The sequence below is a fragment of the Lampetra planeri genome, chromosome 43 (assembly GCF_965212315.1).
Source record: "Lampetra planeri chromosome 43, kcLamPlan1.2.h2, whole genome shotgun sequence".
NCBI classification, from domain to species: domain Eukaryota; kingdom Metazoa; phylum Chordata; class Hyperoartia; order Petromyzontiformes; family Petromyzontidae; genus Lampetra; species Lampetra planeri.
In genome coordinates, this window is record NC_136149.1 from 412,645 (window position 1) to 440,475 (window position 27,831).

Consider the following 27,831-nt stretch of genomic DNA (forward strand, 5'->3'; position numbering starts at 1 on the left):
GAGTGCCTAATGAAGGCCAACACGGCGCACGAGGAGGGTGGTTGGCCAACACTACTCCCAGCTGCCTTTGTCTCCCCAGTAGCGATATTTACACACCACACCAGGTACTCATTTGAGGCTGAGTCGACCTGGTGGAGGCACAGGACCCATTCGGTTAATCGTCACCGGTGTTGGTCGTGAGCGGGAATCTAACCCGGCGTGCTGGATTGATAGCGCAGCGTGCTAACCACTGCACGACCACTCCTCACACACACACACATCCCCATTGACATGCACATGTGAACTTGTTCCCTTACACGAACTTAGGATGAGCAGCGTCATTGAATCGGCCTTGGAAGCCTCGCGTGAGCATCACAATGCGTGAAAGTGATCACTTGCCACTGATATTTTACATTGTTATAAATTGAACCCATGTGACTGGAATTGTGGTGTCCGTAGGCAAACCACTGCACCACCACTTCTCGTACAATAATGCACAACAAAGACAATTTACTCGGTCTGCATGCCGAACAAGCACTTGTCAGGGCTGGCGAGGCATAGGAGTTGGTGAGCGCACACCAACTCGTGCACAATTTCCGCTGCGGGTGCACCCACACGAGGACGTAAACTCAGAAGGTCACCACCGCGTACGTTTAGGCCTGTGCGGCCTGGTTTTTTCCGTGTTGTATTTTTACACGGAGTGGCACTTAGGCCGCTCGAGGGATGTGACATTTTGCCATCCCAGCAAATAAAGCCCCGCACTTGAAAATGAGTGAGTGAGCGAGTGAGGGAGCGTCTGCCAGGGGATTGCTGACACAGCCGGTCGTGTCTTCTTTAATACGTACACATACCGTCTGCGCCACGCAGAAGTCGCAGAGTCCCCGATAATTAACTCGCCCGAGAGCCTGAACAGCTGTGACCACCAACGCTGCCTGCGCTCCACCCATACTTTACCGGCGAAACGTCGCAGGACTTGAATTGTAAACGTTGTGGGTTTACCCTCCAACACACTGGTGTGCTGAACTTGTAACTAATTGCCATGTTTTATTTACGTGACAAACCTTACTAATTGGGTGTGTCGGGTGGTGATGAGTTTAACGACATTCATGCGATCAAACCCAATAAAAACCTGTTATGGATAATATTGGTTGCGAAAGCCTACTACGACATGTTAAACTGACTTTACCCTCACCTTCATCTCCACCCCCACTCTATCCCTCTCTCGGCCTCTCTTCCCACGCTGCCACCTCCGCCACCCCCCTTGTATCCCTCTTCCTCGCTCAGTCGATTTTGGCGTGAGCGCTCAGCTGGACCGCACGGTCGGCCGCAGGAACACGTTCATCGGGACGCCCTACTGGATGGCGCCCGAGGTGATCGCCTGCGACGAGAACCCGGACGCCACCTACGACTACAGAGTACGTCGTGCAACCAACTGAACGATGCCCCCGTGGTGTTTTGTTTGGTGGTGGGATATTCACCTGGCTGGTGGTGGGGGCGGGTAATCGATGGTCTGTGTTTACACCTATCTATCCCTTAACACATGGCACTCAACGTCCGATGCTTTAACACGTGCTGATTCGGTAGTGGTCCGTGTCCTTTGCTTTAACAAATGCGTATCAGTAATGGATTCTTGATTTCTGGTTATTTTTGTGTTTAGTTTGTTGTCCTTCCCCCGCACTTCCGATTAGCACGGTTGGCTACGTAAGCTGCAAAATAAGTTCTACATACATACCAATCATTGCTTTGTTATCCTCTTGTATCAGTGTGGGTTTTCTCCAGCTTCTCAAGTTTCTTTCCCCGTGCCAAACACTCATCGATGGAATTGGCCAAATATCCCAATGTTGGACACTTCTTTCAAAAGAATCCTAACACAGGCGGTCCCCACCTTTACGACGTTAGAACGCGTTCCTGAAAACCCCGTCATAAATCCGATCATTGTAAATCGGACCACTGTTTTCCCATAGGCAGTAGAAACATCACTTGCCGATGTGTTTTTTCTTTTTATCGGCCGTGTCTAACAGAGTTTAAGAGGTAAACATCCTCAGCAACACTTGAGAATAACAAAAGCTCCACGCCAAGTCACGTCGGAAACCAGACTGACTATTCAAATGTGTTCTGAGTCGTGTTGGTTGACGCGTCGTAAATCAAGTTTCCGCATCGTAAATCTATCCATGGTGACGTTAAATAAGCGTCGTAAATGTGGATCGTCGTAAACTGGAGACCGCCTGTCTTCAGTGATGGTTTAATGTATACTTAAAATCTAATATTATGAATTGCCTATCGATTACATTGGCGACCGGTGGTTGTCAATGCCCTGTTCTTTGACGTGATCCTCATTGGAAGTCCGTTCCACATCTTTAATATACTGTTCGCTACAGCACACTCGGCTTTTGGCGCATGTGAACCGGAGCACTCGGATATGTTCTTTCACAAGATTGCCGAGTTTGCATTGCGCATAATTAACGAGCGTGCGGTGGTGTCGGTGTACGTGTCTCGGTTTCGCATCGCCGATTAATCTCCTTGTGCCGATGTCTCTGCCGCAGAGCGATTTGTGGTCCCTCGGAGTCACCGCGATAGAGATGGCAGAAGGCGCCCCACGTGAGTAAATCGCCAACATCTGAACACCTCCCATAAAAAAAAGTTGTGATTTACAACCAATTTTATCCCTAATGTTCTTTCGGTGTCATGCCTGCCAAGAGAGAGTGTCCATTGGATCTCTGGCAGAGCAGTGCAACCCTTTGTTTTTGGGGAACGGATCACAGAAGTGTGTTTAACAGAGCTACCTCTGAATTCCCATCAAGTGACCTCTGCTGCAGACAATGAGGGGGGCAGCGTTTTTCTGTCTGCTCTAGCAAAGAGCAGTTTTCATCAAATGACAGGCAAACTGAACAGTTGGACCTAAGTGCAGAACCAAATTGTCACCTGATGGTTATTTGGTGAAGTAATTTATGGCCAGGTTGTGACCATCAAATCCTCCATACACTTTAGAAACCTGGTTATGCACCGAGCACTGAAACCCAGATTCGAACCTAGGATCTTGGAGGTGCCAGCTCTGCACTCTGACCTCAAACACCAGTAGAAGGGAAGAGGTTGATGCCCTTGAGTAGAGCAATTGACAGCCGAGACCAAGTTGATACCTTGCTTTTCTTGCACTTAGTGTCACGGTGTGACCTCTGTGATAAACCATTTGTGCCAAGTCGGGTTCATGCAGCACACTCTCCACTGCCCACAACTGGTTGTCCCTTCTCTACGAGTGGCTTCATAGGCCATAATACTGGCCTGTCACATACCTTAAGCATAGCTTTGTCTCGCTTCCCATTCTGCCTTGCAGCCGCCTACCACCTCGGTAACAAGTAATCGTATTTAAATGTGCTCCCAAGCCCCTCAACGTGCCATGTCCATTCTCTTTGTACAGCGTCTTGAGATGCGGGTTGCAAATAGACGTTTTATAAATCGACAGTGTGCCATAAGTCTGTGCCATTCCGTGCCGAAAGTGCCTTTTCTGGGCTATCTGTGGCACGTTTATCTCTTCACTCAAGCCCTGGTCCAGCCACACTGTTCGCAAAGAACGCACCCGACGCAACTGGCGTTCCAGGCTTGTGTTTTAGTCGCTGGTATTTCCCACGCGGTTCGACACGGCGTCGGTCCTACTGTGTGCGTGTCAGTGCTGCGATGTGAAGGCTCTTTATTCCCACGTGTCCAGTGATTTTCTTTTCATGTGGCCGTGTCCGTGCACATGTCTGTAATTTAGATGTCACTCAACCAGACACAGCTGGCGCTCACATGTTTAAGCTGTAGTCATTGCTCGTACAAATGTAACCAAGCTAAAGTGCACTTTGTCAAAACACAAAATAGACCTATTAACAGACCAAGCAACAACTAAACAGTAATAGTTGTTTTTTGTTGTTTTGCATTAAGCTAGTGATACTTTAGGACTTCAATCTTGATTTGAAGCTTTCGTGACTGCAGGACTTATTCTGCAGCTTTCAATGGAAGTCGATTGTGCATTGTTCTCGTGGACTGCCTCGTGACATGGTCAGCAGCGAGACGCAAGGGCGCAGAGAGCGACGCTAAATGATGAAAACTCGGCCAGAAACACCAATAATATAATTGCCCCCTTTGTGTCGGCGTTTTGTTTGGGGGGGTGGGGGGAACCGCCGACCCTCTGAGATTGCTTTTCGAGTAGAGTTGCGCTTTGGGTTTTGTTAGAAAACAGTAATTCGAGAGAAAGAAAAAAACCTCCACGTGGCTGGAATGAATTTGAGCCACCTGGCTACGTGTGATGTTGTCCAACGGACTTGAAGTAACCGGCCGACCTGGGTTGACGTCGTGGGACCTGTGTCCAGGGTCAACTGCTGGAAGGGCCCAGCTGTTTGACCGACGACGTATTTTTTCGGCCTCGTTACAATGACGTCTCTAATTCGATAATATCAGCCATGTGTGTCATGTCATTGTTTCCAGCGCCAGGCGAGCTGTTAAATACACCACACACCGCTTATGCGTGCGTGTTTTATAGAGTGGAGTAATGCACAGCAGAAATCTTCAAGCGTTCTGGAAGGCACATCTTTATTGACCGTGAATAAATCTCTACACAGGGCCAGAATAGGCACAGTGTGGTCTGCTCTTGAAAATAAGAGGATATGATACGGCTTGCACAACGCACAAAGATTCCCACGTTTATCCTTCTGAACCGTGGGGCAAGCGAGCAATTACTAAAACTGACACTGCACCCACAGACACACCCAGACAACCAGTAAAAAGACCCACACACGTCCAACAACAACGGCCACCATTCACCACTAATTGGTGGGAACGTCCCCATGGCGTTTGTGCCAGGCTAGGTGCACTTTGAGGCTACATTAAGTTTTTAAGACTTGCTGGCAGGAGGTGATGGGACAGAACCAGGTGCCGTGGGTTTCCTGACTGAGATGACTGGCAGATGCACCACCACCTGTGCCTCTTACTGTGCCAACTTGGTCTATTTTAGCTGAGTGGCGCTCGGCTCGTTGTTGTGAGCGTCACTCCTCTGGAGGGCGACTGCCTCAAACTGCCCAGTAGCGTCCTTCACGAGCCTCCTCCTCCACAGAGGCAGATCTTGACACACATCATAATGAGAATTTGTATTTGTCCTGGAGGAATCCGATGAGCTGTGAAACTCTTTTTCACAGATGTTCACAATACAAAAAATGATGGTGCAAAATAGAGAAGGTAATCCAGTCGCTAAATTATCTAAGTACAAAATTACACAAGTACATTCATTACTGCCGATTTTTCAGTAGTAACTGCAAGCTTGAGCAAGGCAGCAATACAACAACAGTCCCAGACCACACCAAGACAATGCACAGTCTCTCAATAAAATTGCACACACACCCTGACCTACTCCCACACAGCAATGGTGCGAGGTGAGCGCGCCTCTCATGGTTCATCGGTGTGCGCGCCGTGCGTTGTGTGCTGCAGCCTTGTGCGACATGCACCCAATGAGGGCTCTCTTCCTGATCCCACGGAACCCGCCGCCCAGGCTCAAATCCAAGAAGTGGTGAGTGCTGCCGATGCTGCCGCTGATGGAGAAAAGATTGACGATTGCAAAGTGGCCGAATGCTTCCTTAATGTGCGGAATGTCTCGTCAGCCAGGAATCGATTGTTCTCCCTTTACAATTCTAAGGGCATTTTATGGGGAGTGGTTTCATTTGTCTATAAAACTAGAAAAAATAATATTTTTACTATAAACGATTAAATCAATTTTTTTATTTTACCAGGCAAGGCCCACTGAGCTATATAGCTATTTTTCAGAAGCGACCTGGCTATGACAAACGATAACCCAATGAAGTGCCTTATGTTGAAATTTATAGCAGCCAAAGGTTCTAAACGAATGTTTCTAAATGTGGAGGGAAAACCCAGAGAACCTCATGAAAAATCTACGCGGCCACCGGAAGAGCATTCAATCTCCAAATGTACAGGCGTCAGGGGTCTGGATTGAACCCACGAGCTTTTGCATACTAGGCGAGGTAGTTAACACCTCGCTACCGTGGCCCCCTCGTCAGGTTACATTGGTTTGACACTGATGGTTGGGTGGAGTTGATTTAGCTGGGGTGGTTTCTTGACTAGTTGGGTTGTTTTTGTTGTAGCTGTTGGTGGAGCTGCGCTATTTGTGCCGGCATGTTAAAGCTATTGGTTGAGCTGGGCTGGTTGAATTGCACCTTGCAGTGTGTTGCATTCATTGTCTGGGATTGGGTCTGGTCCAGTTGGTGGTTGAGGCCATTATTGTTTGGCTTAGCTCGGGTTCTTGTCGAGCTAACTTGGGTTGGCTCGGGTTGCTTCTCTGCCTCGGTCCTTCGTGCCGAACCTGGGCTCCGCCCCGACTCGCGCAGGTCCAAGCGCTTCTTGAGTTTCGCGGAGAGCTGCCTGGTGAAGAACTACCTGCAGCGCCTGCCGACCGAGCAGCTGCTGAAGCACCCCTTCATCCGCGAGCAGCCCAACGAGCGGCAGGTCCGCATCCAGCTCAAGGACCACATCGACCGCACGCGCAAGAAGCGCGGGGAGAAAGGTGCGTCCCACGGCGGCGTGAGCCAGTCGCACAAAGCAACGCCTGCAGATGCACGCGACTGGTAGCTCGGAGGTCAAAGCGCCGAGCTGGAATCCTGGGGGTTGAGATCCTGTATTTTAATACAGGCAGCAGCCGCCTGTGATTGAACCGGATACTCTGTGTAGATGATCTCAGCCTGGCCACCGCTAACTTCACAAATAAACCACCAGTTGATTTGGATGAATTCCAGCACGAATAATTTGGGTGCGTTTGGAATAAATTCCAGCTCCAAAAATGTAAATGTGGGTTTAGCTATAAAGTGGCGAACATTATTGTCATTTGGTGGAATGGACGGGAAAGTGCTGCCCCCCTATTGTGTAGACCAGAGGTCGCTTGATGAGGTCTCTTAGGAAACTGGCATCCGCTTCCGTGGGTTGTTCTCTCACACGAAGGGTTGGCACTGCTCTGCGGGAGATACGAATGGATTCTCTATTGTATAGCATATGTACTTCTGTACGTTGAACGTATTTCGCACCGTACGTAGCCAACCATGCATGCTAATTGGAGGTGCGAGGGAAGGACAACAAACTAAACACAAAGCAGTTCGAAAGAAATTAGTTTTCAATCTAGGTGATGTAAAAGTGCATAGCTCTAGTAGTGGCTTCCTAATATTGGATGGAAGAGCGTTCCAGACAGTCACAGAAGCGCATCCGAAAGTGCGCAATGCAGTGACAGTCTTTGTTCGATGGCCAGCCAATATACCCTTCTTAACTGTGAGACATTTAGGTTGATGAAGACTTATACCCTTTACCCTTGCGTTTATAAAAACACGTGCCGCTATATACCACAAAATTGTTATCGTGAATGTTTTGTGTTCTCAGCCATGTAACTTCAACTCCAGACTGGCATGACCAAAACAATAATTGAGTGCACGTCTCTGCTTTTTTGTTGTCGTGGTGTCTCGACAGACGAGACGGAGTTCGAGTACAGTGGGAGCGAGGAGGAGGACGAGGAGGCGCAGAATCAGGAAGGAGAGCCGAGGTGAGCGGTCCCCGGCGCCTGCTGCTGGGTATTCGGAGTTTGCGTGTCCCCCTCCCCGTGGTCACGTTGATTTTTTTTCGAATCTTCCGTTTTTTCCCTCCACATTTAAAATCGTGGGTTTCGAGTATTTGGCTGCTATAAATGTCCACGTGATTAGCCACTTCGTTGAGCTATCATTTGTGATTGCCAGGTCTCCTCTGAAAAAGATCTGCACAGCAGAAATGTGTTTAGTGAACGTGTGCTCGTTAACTGTCATTGCATGCATTGTGCCAGCTCGATCGTGAACGTCGCCGGCGAGTCGACGCTGCGGCGCGACTTCCTGCGCCTGCAGCAGCGCGGCGACGGGCGAGAGGCAGCCGAGGTGCAGCGCCGGCAGCTGGAGATGCTGGCGCGGCAGCAGCAAAGCGAGAACGACGGCCGCAAGCAGCACCTGCTGGCCGAGCGCCAGAAGCGCATCGAGTACCAGCGGCAGCAGCGGCGGCAGATGGAGGAGGTGAGGTCGCGGTGGCTCGAAGATGTTGACTTTCCTCGCCTGGGAATGCAGGAGGTTGTGGGTTCGATCCCGACCCTGACGCCTGCTGTATGTTTGGAGTTTGCGTGTCTCTTCTCCCCGTAGTCGCGTGGATTTTTCTCCGGTTCCACCGGTTTTTCCCTCCACATTTAGAATCAATGTCACACGTTTAGATAATTTTCCTGCTATAAATTCCATCATAATAAGCCACTATTTTCAGCTTTCATTTGTGGCCAGGTCGCTTCTGAAAAATAGCTGTTTAGCTCAGTGGACCTTGCCTGGTAAAATAAAAGTAGAAAAAGGAAATTGTTACATTGTATCTCGCTCGAGGTGTGCGACAGTGACTATAAGATGTCAATATTGGCGTCCAGGTCATGTTTTTATCTAGAGCGATAGTTCAGGATGTCGGTGTTTACAAAAAAATACAATCCATGACCCCTGACCCCCACTGGTTCACGTACGTTTGGCCAGGTCGGAGGCAGTCAACTCGGTAGGCAAAACTAGTCGAGGTGCAAAATCTGCCTCTATTAGTAGGCCTCGTCTACCGTTTAAGACTCTGTCCTCCAGAGTAGAATTGCTTGGTAAGATATCGGTAATGACCGAGATAAAAAAAAAGTTTAACAAGAAGACCCTCCCACTCGAAAGCGTGCGTGTGAGGAGCGTTGATCTGATCAGCAGCTCGCCATATACAAAGCCAATGCCAACCACTGCTCCATGATGGAGACGGGGTCCTAGCATCGGCTGAGCAAGTGGCCGATTATCATTTTTAAATTACTTCGGCAATGTGCCCCAGCTTGACCGCTCCGCTGATCACGCCGCTGCCGCCGACGCCGTGTCCCTCGCAGAAGCAGAAGCGGTCACGCGAGCAGTCCCGGCTGCAGGAGAAGGAGCTGCGGAGACGGAACCCGGAACCGGGTTTGGAACACGGCCAGCAGCAGCAGCAGCAGGAGCAGCAGCAGCAGCGGTTGCGCGCGGATGCGGAGGAGGAGCGGCGGCGGCAGGCGGAGCGCGAGCAGCAGGTGCCCACCCCTTGGCCATGTGCGCGAGTCTCGAAGGGCGAGCCACCTCGGAAGGCTCCCTTGTTTGTCGTTTCCCAGAGGATCTTTAGTATTTGTGAATGTGGGTGGGTTTGTGTGTACACTTGTCTTGAACATGGCCTACGAATAATGATGATATTAAACCGAGCAGCATTGTAACTATTTAAAATTAAAAAGTAAATCAATGTTTTATTTTACCAGGTGAGGCCCCCTGAGCTTTTATAGCTCTTTTTCAGAAGCGACCTGGCTATCACAAATGATAGCTCAACACAAAGTGGCTTATCACGTGGAAATTTATAGCAGCCAAATACTCTAAATGCATGTTTCTAAATGTGGAGGGAAAAACCGGAGGACCCGGAGAAAAATCCAGTGACTACGGGGTGAGAGAACATGCAAACTCCAAATTTCCAGGCTTCAGGGTCGGAATCAAACCCACGACCTCCTGCATACCAGACGAGGCAGATAACATCTCCTAGCCACTGCGGTCATCCTCGGTATTTAAAAAAAAAAATGAAAACGTGTGTAAAGTGAAGTGATCTCAGGTGGGCTGTGAGGCCTGTAGCGTTGAATCGAGTGAGTCGGCGAGTGAGTGAGCCGTTGACCGTGTGTCGCTGCTGTGATCGCCTCTGTGTCGACCCTCAGGATCACATCCGACAGCAGTTAGAGGAGGAGCACAGGCAGTTAGAGATGCTACAGCAGCAGCTGCTCCAGGAACAGGCTTTGCTTTTGGTAACGGTGGTCGGATCTATCCAGCGCCTCCTACTTACCACTTCACTGCTTTCCTTCAATTTCTTCCTGACTTCCGCAAACAAAAAGTCCATAAAATATTTTTTGTTGAAATGGCCAAGTGCTGTGTGCAAAATTATGTTTATGGCAGCATCACAATACCCAAGTGCTGTTCAGAAAGCTCCTTTATTTTCTCCTTTTTTGTGACCATTTGCAATTGGCAAGCTCTGAATCGTAAAAAAAAATATTTTATTGGCATTTTTAAAGCATATACGTTGCTCCTTGTTTCCATGTAACTCCAATTAACTTTCCATTCTTCTCCACACCTCGCCTGCCCATTAGCTCGCTTGTATGGTTTTCTTTTATTCACAATTATAAACGTCTGATATTAACTTGCCCTTACAAACCCAGCCTTGGGGCGCATGTTTGTGATATTGGCATTTCCCCCCCACCACCATTCTCTTGGTGTGTGAGCGTAAATCATCGCAGGGGGTGGAAATGTCAATAAGCAAAAGAGCATGGGGACCCATCTTTGTTTTTGGTCGTCGTTGCCAGCATCCACGGATGTCCTCTTAACCGCTCCGTTAGCGTTTATCAAGCAGAGTCAGAATTCGAAAAAGAATCCTACTCTTTTATGTATACCAGAGGAATACGATGAACTATGAAGCTCTTTTTCACAGATGTCTAGTAGGGGCAGGTCAGAAAGTTACACGAACGTGTGATGGAGAGAAGTCTTTAGGGAGTGGGCACTAAATGTCTGCGCCAGCCGCCTAACTTCACCCCGCCCACTACCCACAATCCCTCGGCGGTCATCTCTGCATCGAGCGTGGTGCAGCAGAGGCTTGAGCCACCATCGCAGCTCAGGCAAATTAAATTTATAAACTTGGAAAAAGTTGCAGAATGTTGTTGACAAACATTCATCTGGAGTTGTATGGTAACCTTGATCTCTCCTTTCCCTCTCTTTCATGGCCATTTTTTTTATTTTTCTTCTTAATCAACTTTACTGAATACGGCACCCTTCACAAGCAAACATGGAATTACATCATACCCATTCAGGATACACGAGAGTAAATGTGTACACTTCAAAATATATAACGAGATTATAAAATACACATTTAACCTCATTTAAAAAATGGCACCACCTTTCTTATCGGGTGGTGTTCACGATGCACTCCACTTGAACGCAACGTCAACCAGCACCATGAACATGCGGCATCCTTTACTAAATAAATAACAGCGGCGATGGGGCCCAAGTGTGCACGCAGGCGCCGCTGCTCTTGTGGCACCGACCTGCAGAGGTGAGACACCCATTCGCTGCCGTAACTGCCTGGGGACCGGCCACGAAATGGACGCTTGTCCTCATTTTGAACCAGACTACGCTCACCTCCGCCATCGTTAGAGGCGCAGAAGTGACCGGCGGCAAGACACGGCCCGTCTTGGAAGAGCCCGTGGAAAGCGCAAGACCCGGGTCCTGGCGCCCTCCCGCAGTACGGCAGGCAACGTCTGCCAGTCCGCGAACTTGTGGCCGGCGGGGTTGTGGCTGTAGTCTTAGCAGCAGCGAGAGGACACTGCCGCTCCGTCCGCTTGTAAGCACGCGGAATTCGGAGCGGATGTATCCTCTCGTCGTGCGGCCCGCAGTTTCGAATGTTGGTAACGCCAGCCTCGCCCGGCCGCAGTCAGAGATGCGGCCACACGGACCAGCCCGTACCAGAAGAGCGCCTGCTGTTGCTCGCCCAGCCACCACCCCAACGCCGACGGGAGTGCGTTCGGGCGCATGCAGTCTGTCACCGGAACACCGTGCAGTTCGCGAGCTCCTCGCAGCGATGATGACGGGGCCTTCCCACCTCACCAGCCGATCTCCTCCCGCAACCGTGCTGACGCTCCCCCATGAGACGCCGGTGCCCTTGGGGCCGTGCCATCCACTCCTCCACGTGCGCGCCTCCCGAAGTCGCCTTCCCGGGTCTGCCTTGTCCATCACGGCGCTCGCAAGCGCAGGAGAAGTCTCCCAACGGGAACGGCCAAGCGCCCGCGCTACTTGAAGTTTCCACCTCCCGAGGGTTCGTCGTCCGTGACGAGCGCGGTGACCCGCGGCCATTGGACACGGTTCGGCGGGGTGCAGCTTCGCGCGTTGATGGACCGGGCTGTGTACAGTAGGAGCTGCACCAGGTTTGCGTGCCCGGGTCGCAAGAGATGCAGGGCACGACCTTGGGGTTCGTCGTCTTGATTCGTCCCCTGGGCTCGGAGGTGTCCTCGGGAGAAGTCCGAGCAAGATGCTGGGAGCTTCCCCCGGGACATTCTACCCCTGGCTCGCGTTCCCAGAGCGGGAGCCACTGGTGGTTCCATAGAGCGACCTTCACCACTAAAGGGACAGGTCCCTCTCCAGTACTCCTCACTGCCCCTCCTGGAGTCATTCCTTAGTTGGATCACGAGCAAATGGGCCGAGCCATCCAGATGGATCAACCGCATGAACAGGTCGCCTCAATGTCACGCCCTCGAGCATGCGCACGTCTGGTTGTTGTATAGCCGGGGTCTTTCTGCCGCACTCGTCTGAGGTGACACCACCGTGCTCGTTGTGCCAAGGTGTTTTTGTGCTTCTCTGCTTCTTGCAATCGCACCAGGCAGTTGTCTGTGTCGAGTTACTTCTCCTTTCAGGCCTGTTCCCAGGTACCAGTCTCCCTTTTTCACCTCCCTCCCTCTCTCCACTTAAATATTTCGTGCTTCATAGAGAGGTCTGGTTCTGTTGAAAACTTGCATTACCATTGTGATCTGGCTGTGCTAGAAAGTACTGAGGGATTGTGGGTAGTGGGCGGGGTGAGTCAGGTGTCAGGCCACGGGTACTTGGTGCAGGGACTTAGTGCGGGCACTCTCCACAAGCTTTCTCTGCATTCTGATCCTGCAGGATCGTTCTAACGTAACGGTTAAGAAGACATCTGTGGATACTGGCAACGACTCCCAAAACGTTTCTTACCGAGGTACAATACCTCCCTTTCGTGCAGAAGTGACTATGGCTGGACAGACAGGAGGCAACTGGAATCTTGTCACCGGCCACGCGACCTGTTCACCAGGGCACCAACCCTGCGGTTGTTTTTGAGAGGTGGCAGCTGTGAGCCACTTCTTGCCCCCGATAGCAATCGCCGCTCGCTTGCGCTTTCCAACGGCGAGCCTTACGCCGGCCGCTTCCACCGAGTAACGGCGCCGAGGGCTGTTTGTCCCCCGCCCCCTCTGTGTTTGTCTTGGCTGCACCGGCAGCGGGAGCACAAGCGCAAGCAGACGGACGAGCCCCCCGAGCTTGAGCAGGAGGAGCGCCAGGCCCAGTTGCTGCAGCAGCAACTCAAACAGGAACAGCGCTATCTACTGTCCCTGCAGAAGCAGCAGCAAGCAGAGCAGCAGCAGCGCGTTGCCGCTGCCCCCGGGCCCGACAGGCAGAGGCAGCAAGCGGCGGCGGCGGTGCAGTACCACTACCTGGAGGGGAAGAGCTGCCCTGACAAGCCGGCATGGGCCAAGCAGGTTGGCAGAGCGCAAGCGCGGTTACACTGTGCATGTCACATTTCACTTGTGCCCTTCCCCCCCCCAGAGATTTTGAATGAATTATCCTGTTTCCGCGTCACAATTCGGTTCAATAATTATTTTTTGTTTACGTCCGATTGGTACTATGTTGTCTGCTCTATTAACCCAAGTACAACCGAGCAAAATTGGCATGTCATAATTAATCGATTCTCACATTGCGATTCGTGCGTCGCGAGCGTAAGAATCGATGTGTTGCGACACGGCTAATTTGGAAACCTCTGCCCTTAACGCCACCCGTGGGCTAGTTTCTGTGCCCGTCTCCCCCCCGCCCCCCGCCGTGCCCTTTCCCCGCCACCCCCCCTGCTTAAACCGTCGCCCCTCTGTCGTCATTTGTGTTTCCGCTCAGAGTCCAGACGTGCCGCTGCAGGCAAGGCCAAGTCAGGTATCACCGAAACAAAGGACGGGCAAACGCGCAGCACTCAGATCTTTAACCCCCTTAACTGTCCGGCATGCACTAATGGCCACAACAGTCACATGACGCCCTTAACGGACGGCCTCACGCGCACTGCTGCAGCTTTAACGGTCACATGCAACAGCCCCCCCCACCCCCCCCCCCCATGCACGTCGGAGGGCTCGATTGACGCGCACGTGCAATTTGTCTGCACCGTGTGTCTGTGCGTGCGTGCGCGTTAAAGCATGCGCAACGGTATACTTGCTTGTGTGTGTGTTAAGGCCCGTGATGCACTGGGGCAGTTTTACGGCAGTTGCATTCTTCACCACTGCCAATGCATTCATAGAGATCAGCTTAGGCAACCTGGGTACAGCAATGACAATTATTTACGCGATCGAACCCAAAAATCCTATATTATGGATCCTCTTCGTCGCGAAAGCCTTCATGTAAACTGAATGCCAATTCTTGACAGAAGTTCTCGCTCGCCACTGAAAACCCGATTTGTTGCGAAATAGTTTTCAGTAGTGCCTGATCTGCAGAGCACACAACTTTAGGTAGTCATGTGACCTCTGCTGTTTTATTGGAAGTAATCATCCTAGCTGACCATTTGGGGGGAGGAGGCATGCATAAGTTAGATTTGTTCAGGTTTTCAGCAACTTCTTTTTATTTTTCGCAATAGGAAATGGTATGGCGGTGCTTCCCAACGACGATTGCCATAAACCTACCCTAGTGTCACGGTTTACGAGCGTCCTGTGCGGTCGAGCAGGGTATCTCTACTTCAGTATCGCGAGGGCTGGAGTTGAGATGCACTGCAGTCTTGGTGGGAATGGCTCGTAGGTTTAGTCTGTAGATTTTGAAAGGAAGATGCAACCGAAAGACAAACGGCTCTTACAAATGCGTAGCTGGCCTGCATGTGTCCCGGGCTGTCCGACACGAGGTTTTTACGCTTCCTCTACTGAGAATAAAGACTTCAACAATAGCCTTGTCATGTCACTGCATCGAAGAAGTGTTTTTATAACGTTCCATTGATGTCAGAGTGTCGTGACGGCACGCTTGACTGTAACTAATGAAGCTTCGAGCGCTTGTCAGCCCAGGACACGCAGCCTAGGTAGAAACTCACACTGTCAAGAGCTGTTTGTTTGTTTTCAGTGATGTCTTCCTTTAAACAGCATGTTAGTAACAACAGGGTCTTAAAATCTACTTATGTCTCTAGTCTTCTGTGGTGGGTTTCTGTACATATGCACACCACATATATACGTTTGTATTACGCGTATTAGGGAAATATATACAGCATGCAATACTCATTTTATTGTGTGTGATGATGTAACTCATTATTTGGCATTTAACAAGATTTACAATTAAAGTTGTTGTATATCGTCGGCTATCGTTTATGCGCTGCAACTTTGAAGGCCCTCTGCCCATGCCACCTCTTACAGCCGCTAACTATCAAAACTAAACTTTTTATTTTACCAGATAAGGCCCCACTCTGCAATGTAGCTGTTTTTCAGAAGCGACCTGGCTATCGCAAATGACAGCTCAACGAATTGGCTTATCACGTGTACATTAATAGCAGGCAAATACTCTAAACACACGGGGAGAGAGACACCGCAAACTCCGAATATACAAAAGCCATCGTCAGGGTTGGGATCGAACCCATGACCTCCTGTACACCAGGCGAGGTAGTTAACATCTCCTAGCCACCGTGGCTCCCTCACCGTCTCTCCTGGCACGTGAACTCGTCTCATCGTTCCCCTGTGGTGGCGGTCGTCCTCCTGGGCGACCGCTCCTTGGGCTGCTATACCGTCACCAGTCTCGTTCTTCAGCCATCGGGGTCCCGTCTGGTGACCCCTCCTGCCCCCCAAGATCCCATTGACCAAACTGTCCGTGTGGTGTCTCCGATTTTGTGCGTTGTTCGTGTTATTTAAACTCTCTCTCTCGGTGCATTGCTAAGCACTCACCTTTCTGTGAATTATTTAGTGCTTTTCAACTTTCGTTCCATTTAATGTATCAGGGTCCATGCGTCTTGACCCGTACGACATAGCCGGCAGTACGTACCAATTAACTTTCTTCATTCGACACATTGGTATGCTCTATAAAATGTGCTCTCTTTAACCAACCCACACTGAACTGCATGGTGAAGTATGGGTCAAACACTGGCCATCATGTTGTAAGATACGATCCAAAAATTTTACATTTGATAATGAGAAACGCTTCGTGGGTGGAGGAGGCCACCGATCGGCATATTTAACGATCCAGCGATTCAAGTCGAATTTGTGCTCACAGTGCATACTCTTCAGAATTGGTCTCTTGTGGGTTTTGCATATTGCATGAATACGTTACGTTTGAGTGAATGGAATGAACGAGACGGAGCAAACTACTTTAATGAGAGATATTGCCAATGAGACGGACAGAATGATTAAAAACAAACGAGTAACACCTCCATTACCAATGAGAAATGACAAACAAGACGAGAACACTCCAATTACACACAAGACAAACGTACGAGATGAGCAATACAAACAACACCTTGCTTGCCTAGCAGTCTAGCAGTACAAACACACTAAACAAAACATTTGACAGGGACAATACCAACAAAGTTAGAACAAACAAGAGAATCGAATTGTCCATGCTGCCACCAACGGGTCGCTTAGCTCCTCTTAACAATTAGCACTTAGTTCATCTTAACTAATCGCAGCAATTCCCGTTGAGGTCGTGGACTGTGATGCAGATGCAGTTATTCCCTCGTTATTCGCGAGAGATGCGTTCTGGAGATGCTCGTGCATAGAAAATTTCCGCGGAAAATGACAATGGCCTACAAATATCATGTGTGCAACGTCTGCAGATGCTTCTAAAGATTCGAGAAATTATCTGTCATCACTTGCTCTCGCGATGCAGTCGCGTCGAGTCCCAGATGCGATTCGCAGATAGACAAAATTGCGGATAGCCAAAATCGCGGACAGCCAGCTGGTGAATAATGAGGGAAGACACGAGTGCACATAATGCCAGCACCAAGGCTCTCTCTGCCACCTCCTGCCACCGTACTTCCCCTACCCACAACCTCTGAGGATCGCTGTTTTCTCTGCATCTCAGAGCGAGCTGCAGACAGGGTTTTAGCCACAGCTAAGTAAAAAAATATATCAATACAAGCACACAAACGTATGGGACAACATTTGAGATGGACAATACAACACTAGGCAGAACAAAGGGGAGAATTTAATCGTGACCCTCGAATTGTGACAATTCTCGAATCTCCTTGGGGTTGAATCCATTACATGCCGAGTTATCGAGTCCCAACTTAAAAGCATTGCGAAACCAGTAGCCGCTGTTTCTGCGGCAGTGCACCGGGCCTTGCGGCTACGATACACGTGCCGCTCGGGTGAGGCTGACGGGCGCGTGTGCGCTGCTCTGCAGGTGGAGGATCGCTCGAAGCAGAACCGCAAGATGCCCGTGGCGGCGGCCGCCGCCGGGGGACAGCGAGCGTCACAGCCGGACGTGTTTGCCGTGGCGGCACCACAGGGACCAGCAGCGCCGTCCGCCTTCCACAGGGGGGGCCCCGAGTTGCAGGCAAGTCTGCCGCTGGGGGTTGCCCCAAGGTTGCCGCACAGGTTACGGCGGACAGGGCCGTGTGAACAATACAACCACGTTTGTGGCCGGGTCCCTTCTGAAAAAGGGCTTTATTGCTCAGTGGGCCTTCCTGTTTTGCCACCACCCATGCCCAATGCCAGACACTTTATTGTTATTCACCTTGGTTTTATTCATTTTGAGTTTTTAAATGTGTAAAAACGTATCATTTTGTCATACGACTGGTAGTAATCCACATGGTGATGCTAAGGTTTGCATTGCCACGTTACCTTGGAAATGTATCAATAGTGCTACAGTATTACATTTCAACCAACATAACGCAGTATATATAATATATATTTGGAAGCTACTCAAAATATGAAGGCTCAACCTCGCTTAACGCCTGAGATTTGACAGGATCAGGCACATTCTAGGTCGGTGGTTTGGTAAAAAAAATGCTTTTTGTGTTGTAGTTGTCCTACCCCTGCACCTCCGATTCCCATGGTTGGCTACGTACGGTGAAATATGAGTTCTACATACAAAAGCAAACGAATGAATTAATATTGCGCACACGCGTGTGACTGGGCTTGCCGATGTGCGCACGCAGCACCAGCAGGTGCAGGTCGCGCACCGCGTGCCGCTGCGGCAGCAGGGCTCTGGCCCCATGGCACGCTCACAGTCGGTGCCTGAGCAAGACCTCCTGCCGGCCGCCGCGGCTGCCCCGAGCGCTCCCCCCGTGGCCTCACTCGGCAACGGCGCCGCCCCCGCCGTGGCCAGCCCCCGGCATCCCGCCGCTCCCGTGGGCCCCGGAGGCCCAGAACAGTTGCTGGCACGGAGCAGAACCGAGTGGGAGGATCTGACGGCCAAGGTGAGGTCGACGTTGTGGTTTTGAAAAGGCGGCGGGGGACATCCCGAGAGCTGGCTCTCGAGGTCCCGAGGCACCGCGTGCCCAGCGCCACTGAGAAGAAATCCTTGAGTTTTGGCAACCATTGTTTCACACTGGCTTCTCAACTGTAGCAAGTTGATTGCCACGGTCTGGTCACCAGTAACTGCACACAAAAAACTACTTTTGCGCAAATTGATTGATTCCTTTTAATTGACTATATTCCAATTCTGAGAATTGGTGTGAATAAGAGGCCTGCTGGATTGACCACCAAACGTAGTTCTGCGACATTGACTTCTGGGGGCCCTTCACGTGCCCGCATTAATTCGAGGACGCGTTTGTGTTATATTTTTTTCTTTGTTTGATCGTTTGGCCCTTGTGTCTCTTGTGCCTGCGTCTCGTGCTTCTGGCTTTCAACACGACCCTCAACAGGTGCCGGTGCGAGCCGGACTCGTCTCGCCCAAGCTGGGCCGCAGAAACTCGCCCAGCCACCTCCCGGGGCTCACGCCGCGCCACGCTCGCCAGGCCAGGTGCGGCCGCCATGCTTGCCACCAGGCCGGCAACACACGGAGGGGATGAGGATTTGTCTTGTGGGCAGGAGAGTCCAGAATGTACACATCCGTGTGTTTTGTGTACATCAGGAGAGCAGAACTTTGACTTTACTGAGGGCTAAATAGGTAAAGGGTAAACTTTCAGCCCTGCACTTAAACTAAAACTATCGTACCAGGTAAGGCCCACTATGCTGCATAGCTCTTTTTCAGAAGCAACCTGGCCACAAATGATAGCCGAACAAAGTGGCTTACATGGGCATTTATAGCGGCCAAATACTCCCAACGCATATTTCTAAATGTGAAGCGGAAAACCGGAGGACCTGGAGAAAAAGCCACACGACCACAGGGACAACACGTAAACTCCAGATGGCCATGCATCAGGGTCAGGAGCGAATGCAAGACCTCATCTATACCAGGCAAGGTGGTTAACATCTTGCTATCACGGTGCCATGGCTGGCAGAAGGGCTTAGAAGGGAGCTCTGTAGCTCTAGAGCATTTTTTGGCCAATTCTTTCAGGCTGGACAGACATTTTGCAATAGGTGGTGTAGCGCACACTTTACTCCACATCACGCTAACCTGCCAATTGACTCTAGTTTACCTGTTCATACTGCATCGAATCGCGCCTCTTGGGAATCGATTTTTTAGTTGGTATATAATAGTTTCACGTGACCTCTGCAGCCATTCGATGTACTTCATTCACAGTTTGTAATAAAAAATGTATTCCATAGAATTGTAATGGTTCATTCAATTGCTGGGAGGCAAATGATTGTATACCTACCAAAGACCTCTCCGAACTTGATCACCTCTGTTTCCAAGTTAATCATTACTGCACCCATCTAAGCCACGCGCACACGTACGTATGTGTGCCAACTACGCTATGCCACTGCGCGTGTGCGAATCTGTTACGCGTGTGCTTAGAACTGCGCCTCCTGCGCGTTTTAATTTCAATTCCCGCCAACTGTTTCGTTTCAGTGCCGGCAGTGCCTTGGAGGCGAGAGCGGCAGGGATCGTGCAGCACCAGCAGCCGCCGCGCAAGTTCAGCAGCGGTGGCTCGTCCAGCTCCGGATCCGGATCGCACTCCGGATCCAGCACGCCGGGATCCCGACCGGGGTCGCAGCCCGGGTCTCAGCCCGGCTCGCAGCCCGGGTCTCGTGAGCGCAACCAGAGCAGAGGTCATTGCCCCAACGACTACCGCCCCTCCCCCAACCCCATACTCTCACCTCCTGGCACCAATCTTCCCTGGCTGTGTGTGATAGCTGATGCGTGTGTGGACTAATGAATCCACACGCGCATCTGATTCATGCTGTGCAGCTGGGTCCTCGGAGTTGCCCTTGAAGGAGACGTTTTGTCTCAATGGATTCTTTAATTTGCAGTCCTCCTTAATCCGCTGTTGGGTGATGATGGCCTTCCCACACCACGTTGGTCATGGAGGTTATTTTGACCTCGCTTGCCTCCACTGATCAATGTGGTTTTTGCAACAGGTGCTTGTCGAGCATATTCTGGGTAAACAACGCAAATATGTTCTTGTTATTATTGAGGATGATGCCAGCTCTGTGGAGTGGTGCCGCAGTGGTTAATGACGCTTATGACGTCGGTGACCATTTTCATCCGAACTGACCCTTCACCAACCCCTCAGAGAGGTGGAGTCCAGCAGTGGATTGACAAAACGTTGTAAGAAAGAAGGCAAGCTCTGTGATGTTCATTATTTTGCGGTCTTTAATGACATTCTCGCTACACTTTGCAGGTGCCACCCTTCAGGTTGAAGCGTCGAGCAACCCTGAACCGTTACCGGTTACGCAAGTGGAGCGACCCGAGTTTACGCGACCGATGAGACCACCGGTAAACCTGCACCGACAGCACCGCCAGTTGTCGTACTAATAAGAATACTTTGCTCCTCTATCATCATTCTATCCTGTATGCATTGTAAAGAAGAGTGCTGTAATCTTAACTTAATAGCTCAGTGGGCTTTACCAAGTAAAATACAAGTTTAGTTTTAGTAAATTTTTTAGTGATCTGCTTAACTTTCCTATAGTTTGCATTGTTTGTTGTAACTTTCTGACCTGCCCCTGCTGGAGAGCTGTGAAAAAAGCTTCGTTGGTCATCTGATTTCTCCAGGATAAATACAATATTCTGATTCTGCACTCTGACCTAGGTCGACTCAGTTTTAAAATGAGTGCTTTGTGCAATGTAAACACGAGTACACGTTAGCTTGACTTGACATTGCCCACACTTATCCCCCTGTGCGCCATGCCAGCTTTCACGGGTGATCGCTAAACGGAACGCAACTTGTCTCAACGGTTTGCGTCGCTGTAGAGCGTCGATATTTTTTTGCCTCGTTTTTGTATCCGTTTTTTTAAACGATTTCTCTCACTTTTCCCGACTCCACGCTTAACCATAAGAGCTATACAAAAGCTATCTCCGAGGTCAGTTCTATCACGTTTCCCGCACTTGGTTTGCACACCTTTTTAAGACGCACGCCGCGATTGCGTTCGGAGGATTATTGTTGTTGTTGCCGCGGTCGCGATTTTACACCACGCTGCTGTCTATTTGCGTCGGCACGGAGGCGGTAACAGCGGCTGTGTTATTGCTCTCCTCCTGACGGCGCCACGGGCACACGCGTAGGGTGAGATGATGGTGGTAAGCGCCCTACCCGCTGCTGCTGCGACCCTCTCTTGCGCCTGCTTCCATCGCAGGCCGCTGCTTGCGTCATTCCAGTTTTATTTTCGGTCTGACCGTCTGAAGCGTGTCAGCGGTCACATTTCAAATCCCCCCCCCCCCAAAAAAACCTCAATTTGGCCGTATCTAAATGAGTAAATGGTTTTGCTTCTTTAAAAATCGTGATTAACCAGCGAAAAGGATAGTGAGACATCTTCAAGAGTCATCTGATGGTAAATGGAATGTGACTTCTCCGCTGATGTGTTTGTGTATATGCAGCGTGTTTTCAAGATGCATATATAACCTGTATATGTATCGACTTATTATGCACGATCAGCATACAATGACTGTAAATATAGTGTGTAGTTTTTTAGGCATTCAATGACTTATGTCTTGATTTAGAATAGATTTGTGTGTTCCCGATACACGTGTCAACTCGTGTGCGGTTGTGAATCGGATGATTTGCAGTTAATTTGAACATTAGATTTACACCGGTGGAGTGAACGAGGCCAGAAAAATGAGACGATAACAGATTGAAAATAATAGATCTTTGAATGAAACGGGTCACCCCATTCCCACGTTGGTAAGAGGGAGTCGCTTTTGTGCTGGCAAAGCCAGAATGTGGTTTCCTACACCAGGCAACCGGCCTGCAGAAAGTGTTGAAGTCAAATGCTTGCACAGTCACTGTTTGGGTCGTGCTTTTCGCCTGCACTGAAATTACCACCACCTCTACCACTCACGAATGAGCTAAAACTGCACCTTGCACAGCATTGAAGGATGGCACCGTTTTGTCAATTCAGCACGAGCTCCGATGCCGCAAACTCCTGTGCCCAGGATGTCCTCCCAGTCCCAGCTCGTCCTGTGCCCACCTGGTTACCTTGAGGTGGCCATGTCAGCAAGCTCCTTTCCTCACTGTCAGATTCGAGAGGGTGCCCCCCACCCCCCACCTCGGCACCGCAGAAGCAGTAGTGAACGGAGCGCGTTGACGGTGGCCTATCAAAGCTAGTTTTCACATTGGGTGCTAATGCCTCGTTGAAAGACTGGCAGGCACTTGGACTGGGGAAAAAACGGTGATCGTCAAAGGCCCTGGATTTTGGCCCTGGATGCTGGAGTTAAGAAGCTCATTTGCTAAATTAGAGTTTCTCAACTCCAGTCTTTGCACCCCCCTCCCCCCACGGTAAAGCTTCCTCTCAATGCTGCATGCAATGTGCAGTGAAACTAACTTTGCAACATGAATAGAAAATATTGCTATTCACAAAAATGTGGAACCATGGGGCTTGCGTGGTCCGGAGTATGTAAAAACGCTGGGCTGGAGCACCGCAGTGAAGTTCCACCGTGCACGCTTCACGCAACGACTCCAATGGAGTCGTTTGCACGCGCTAAAACTAAAGTAAAAGAATGCAGGTTAAAATTATGTATTTGCCTGATCAATTTATAGTATGCACGTGCTGTGATTTGTAACCAATTGCTATTGTTGCGTCGGTTGTTGGTTTTTTTACGAGTTAATTGAATCATAAAAGGAGTCCATGATTTGTAATTTCACAAGGTCAGCTCGGCTGAAGCACAACATAGCTGTAGTGATACCCTCGCAGTTCGCACATCCTTAATAGTGTCCCACCCCCACCTTGCTTGGTGGGAGCTGAGGTGGCATGACGTCGGCACGACGCAAGAACCCATCGCTGTGGCATTGCCGTGACATCATTGCGCAGATGTGCAGGGAGCCACAAGCAACTGATTACTCCACAAATTTATAATCCTTAAACGTTGAGGTAGCCAGGTAGCTCAGGTCAGATTTACATGTGTATGTTGAACTTCTTTTGCACGATATGTAGCCAACCGTGCTGATAGGAGGTGCGGGGGAAGGACAACAAACTAAGCACAAAGCAGGTCGAAAGAAATTAGTTTTCAAGTTAGATTTGAAAGTGCACAGCTCCAGTGGCTTCCGAATATCAGAAGCTGACACGAGTTTTGAATCTAGGTAGCACCCCATGCTGAAACTGGGTGTTCAAGTACAGTGAGTCTATGGTCTCAGCCCAATCACCAATGACTACGGAAAAAAGCGCATCAGTACCGCACTTAACGTGACCAAATTCCAGCTCTGAGAATAAAAAAAATAATATTAGTTTGACTGTCGCATGACCAAGGATTACAATGTAGTTACGGCCCATTCTCTATCTTGATGGATTGTACTTATTTCAGCAGGAAGGGCCCAATGAGATGCTCGGCGCTATTTCATGGGCGTCCTGCGACGGGTACAGATCTTAGTTCCACAAACGTCGTTACATAGGTCACGATACAAAAGACGCAAGTGTCAGTGCATGCCGCGAATGGAACAGAATGAGGTGTTACACTTCTCTAAGGAGAGTTGCGAATGGATTCTTTGTCTTGTGACGCGGCATGATGCCGATAGCACAGTTGGGGTAACATTTGGGGAAAAAGACAAAGAAAATAGAATTAAAATCATGCATGCAACTGAATCATTGTTTTAAAAGGACAGGGCCTGGGACTCAATAGATAATAAAAAAAAAGCCTTAGAAAAAAAATGGAAAATGTACACACCAACCAAGATTCTGGTTGTTAGATGAATACATTATGAATCTACCGACTCTAAACTCTACTGCCCATGCTTCGCTGTGTTACACCACCTGTAGCTTTTGCACTGTGTAGAGTTCCCAAAAATCATTTGTCACGATACGATTATCGCAAACCTTGCATCTCGCGATATATCGTAGTATCGGCACATCGCGGCAACCCGAGCCCTGCGCCAATTCGGGCCCCCGTGCTGGTCACCGTTGCCACCCCGCTCTATCGCCACGAACCCGACCGCACGTGACGATTGCTGCCACCCCCTGCCGCCCGCAGGTCCTGTCGGACACCGGGCGGGTGGCGCAGAAGTCGACGGAGTACTCCTCGTCGAGCGACGAGTCCGCCGACTCGGACCAGGAGGACGACGAGGAGGAGGAGGAGGACGCGGAGGAGGAGGCGGAGGGCCGGCGGCGCGATGGCACCATCCCGGTGCACGGCATGTCGAGACAAATGTACGCCCCCGCCGCGTGAGCCATCGGTGGGGCCGGGCGGTGGCGAGGTCGATCGGAGCGGCGTGCAGGCAGTGGAATTGCTAAACTTAAAAAGTGAAACTACATTAAGCTGTCTTTTATTTCACCAGGTCGAGCCCACTGAGCTGTGTGGCTCTTTTTCAGAAACCACCTGACCTCAAACGATAGCTCAAGGAAGTGGCTTCTCACGTGGAAATTGATAGCAGCCAAATACAGTAGTAATCCCTTGCCAACGACGAGGGTAGGTTCTTGAAATCCCCCACAGTTGGTAAATTCGCGGTTGGTAAACTGATGACCTTGTGGTGAGAATAGGATTTGGGGGACCAAGGTTGCGAGTGAACCTAAGAAATTATGTTCACTAAAGTTAACCAATGAACACAATACACTAAATAAAGAGAATTTCAGTCACATTTAAGGACATGTTTAATTAAGGAAAGTACAGTAAATTAAATGGCATTTTCCTGGGGGGGGGGGCATTTAATCCCGACACTGGGGATGCATGACGACCACGCGACACGATTGATGTCCACGGGCCCGCTGTGCCCCGCGGTGTTAATTTCATCGGTCATAGGTCAAGTCGACATCAACAAAGCTGTCTTTGTGGATTTCTTTAGTTATTCTCTTAGACTATTCAACTAAAGCAGTCCATCATTTAGTCCACGGTTGGATGTTAATTATTATTGAGGGTGCGTGCAATTTTTACCCAAACCGATTGGCTAACCTGTTAATAACATGTTAATAACATGTATAGCCAATTACCGTTTTGGGTCTTGATGCGGTGCTTGACAAAATGATGGTGCTCTGCGTCTTCCTTCGGACTCGTTCGTCTCCCCTCGTCATCGTCGGTGATGTTTTGGGTCATGGTGGCTGTCATCGCGTTTGCTTGTTGTCCACTCATAAATGGCCTCCGGTACCTAAACTAAAAACTCACTTTGTCTTGACGTCACAAATGCACTGAACAAAATGACCCCCGGTGCCCCCCCCCACACCGCCGCGTTGTCCGCAGGCGCCCCGCGAACGACACGGACACCTTGGTGGTGCACGACGACACGGGGCTCCCCTCCTCGCAGGACCCCTCCGGCGACGGCACTCTGATCGTTCACGAGGTGGCTCCCGCCGTTGCTACGGAGCTCTCTACCCCCCCTCTCTCTCGCGACCGCCGCGTTGCTCGCGATCGGTGCCGTGCGCACTGTTCGCTGAAAGAAGCCCCCCCCCCACCCCATGCCGTGCGAGTACTGGGAGATGTTTGACCGTATTTCACCGCGCTTGCCAGGTGCGGGTTGATTGAAGGTGTTGGGGGGGATATCCGAGACTGGGTCAGACGGCGTTCGTTTTAGCTACGGCCAGGAATCGAGCTCGGTTTGAGTGCATTAATCCTCGGGAAGCATTATAACGTCGCAGCGCGCTTGTGAGTGCGCTTGTGAGTGCAGATTACACAACTATGCTGCGCTGCCCTCTGCCGCCCGCAGCATAGCCCTACAGTCTATAACACCTGTTATGCATGGTGTGTGCCCATCTGACCGCTATCCATCATCAATCCAGCTTGGCTTTCGGGATCCCCAGCTTGGCTTTCGCTCCCCGTGCAGACACATGTACACACACACACTTGGCGTGCTAACCGCTACGCTCCCGCTCCCCACGCAGACACCCGAACGCAGGTGCACACGCGTCGTACCATGTGCAGGTCTCGCTGTGTGCTCACCCTCGTGTCCTTGCGACAGAACGAGAAGAAGCGCGTGGTGCACGCCGACAGCAACGGCATGGCCGGCCGCAGCGGGGCCCTGCCGGACCTCCTCCCGCAGAACCCCAGCGCTCAGGGCCCCCACGGCCCCCACTCGGCGGCGTTCAAGGCCGTGCCCTACCCCCCCGGCTCGGAGGAGGAGGAGGAAGAGGTAGCTGTGCGCTCGCTCGCGGCCACGTGGCTCCCGCGCTGGACGAGGCGGGTCGCTTGCTCCCCCCCCCCAACCCCCCGCCGTTTGGCGCGCCGCTACTCGCTCTGCCTGTCTCGTACTTTTTGTTTTTTCTTTCATTTCGTTGCTTTTTTACTTTCGTCTGTGCTCTTAATGCTAATTTACGTGCTGTGGAAGACTGGTAGGATTTTTATTGGATCATTGCATGGAAGCTAATAATAATGGTAGTCTTTTGAAGGCTATTGAGGAGTGTTAATATTGTTTGCCTTTCGATTGGTTACTTTAGGCATGTTTGGTACTCGTAAGCTTTCCCATAGTTATTGGTAGGTTTTCCAAGTACTATTCAAGCGACATTTACAAATTGTAGGCTTTACGATAGCTATTTTATGGCAGGTGGATAATGCTGCACCTTCTGAGATCTTCTACTCCAGGTCTGTGTTGAATTCTGCTAAATCACTGGGGATATTTCTGCTCTGAGAACGGGTGTCTGCGTCGTGTCCTTTCCAACGAGCAATGACGCATAAAGAGTGATTTGCCTTCGTCTCTCTCTACCCACCACATTCTGTCTGCCCACACGGCCCTGTGTCTGCCCTCCTCCGGCGTCCGTTTCTCAACCCTGCCGCTCGCCTGCTTCCCTCTTCCCCCCCCCCACCCCCCCACCGGTGCCGCCAAGCCCAGACGCGCTGCTCCGCCCGCGCTGCCCTCTCTCCCCGCTCTCGCTTTCACCCCCTCGCTGCTGCGTAAGCTCCGCGCGGGGTCTAATTCGCCCATCCTAGATGCCTCCCGCCTCAGCAAGGTCCGTCCCGTCCGCGACGCGTCGCCCGCTCGTGCTGGGCCCGCGCGAAAGACCGGCGCGGTGTTCTCTGGCAGCGCCCTCGCAGTCGGACGGTTACGGGAAGACGCGGCCCTAAACGAGCGTTTATTTAGTAGCAATGGTAACACCGCGTGTCTCGTGAGCCGTTGAAGTTAAGTTCGAGATTTCGGTTGCCATGCAGTTGGTGGACAGAATTCTCCAGGCTAATTTCACTTCACGGGCTGGCTTGAATTCTGGCCGACCAGGATATGAACTCGCAATGTCTCGGCTGTGAACTGCACCCCATCGTGACAGGACACGCAGCCATGGGTCCTATCTACAAATGTAAAGATCTGCTTGGCTTAGGTTGTGTCTTCTGTCAATCTGTCGACTTAAACATTTGGTCAGCAAACAAAATTTATACTTTTGATATATTTTTAAGTAGGATGGTTGAAACTAATTTCTAATGGAACACTCTTATTAATTTGGGTGTCATTATTAGCAAGCCCTTCCTACAATTTAATTAATTGGCACAATATAGCGTCCTGTTTTAAGTCACAAATCGATTTGTCCTTTTCGAGACCGCTGTACGCACAGGATCCTAAGTTTCCTTGAGCCACAAATCGCGTAGAACGTCGTCGACAAGC

The 27,831-nt window shown here is 50.5% G+C and overlaps 1 protein-coding gene across 1 annotated transcript in view; it reads left to right on the forward strand.

Moving 5' to 3' along the window:
* LOC144732536 (mitogen-activated protein kinase kinase kinase kinase 4-like) overlaps nt 1-27,831 on the forward strand; it is a 110,145-nt gene that overhangs the window by 67,769 nt on the left and 14,545 nt on the right. Inside the window, exons 7-25 of the mRNA XM_078613946.1 lie at nt 1,264-1,394; nt 2,523-2,577; nt 5,437-5,515; nt 6,348-6,523; nt 7,471-7,543; nt 7,817-8,036; nt 8,900-9,073; nt 9,734-9,820; nt 13,067-13,324; nt 13,731-13,766; nt 17,187-17,339; nt 17,944-18,204; nt 18,652-18,749; nt 19,743-19,942; nt 20,515-20,609; nt 24,288-24,463; nt 25,488-25,587; nt 26,203-26,373; nt 27,065-27,187. Of these exons, the coding sequence (XP_078470072.1) occupies nt 1,264-1,394; nt 2,523-2,577; nt 5,437-5,515; nt 6,348-6,523; nt 7,471-7,543; nt 7,817-8,036; nt 8,900-9,073; nt 9,734-9,820; nt 13,067-13,324; nt 13,731-13,766; nt 17,187-17,339; nt 17,944-18,204; nt 18,652-18,749; nt 19,743-19,942; nt 20,515-20,609; nt 24,288-24,463; nt 25,488-25,587; nt 26,203-26,373; nt 27,065-27,187 (2,666 nt within the window). The remainder of the gene's footprint in view (nt 1-1,263; nt 1,395-2,522; nt 2,578-5,436; nt 5,516-6,347; nt 6,524-7,470; nt 7,544-7,816; nt 8,037-8,899; nt 9,074-9,733; nt 9,821-13,066; nt 13,325-13,730; nt 13,767-17,186; nt 17,340-17,943; nt 18,205-18,651; nt 18,750-19,742; nt 19,943-20,514; nt 20,610-24,287; nt 24,464-25,487; nt 25,588-26,202; nt 26,374-27,064; nt 27,188-27,831) is intronic.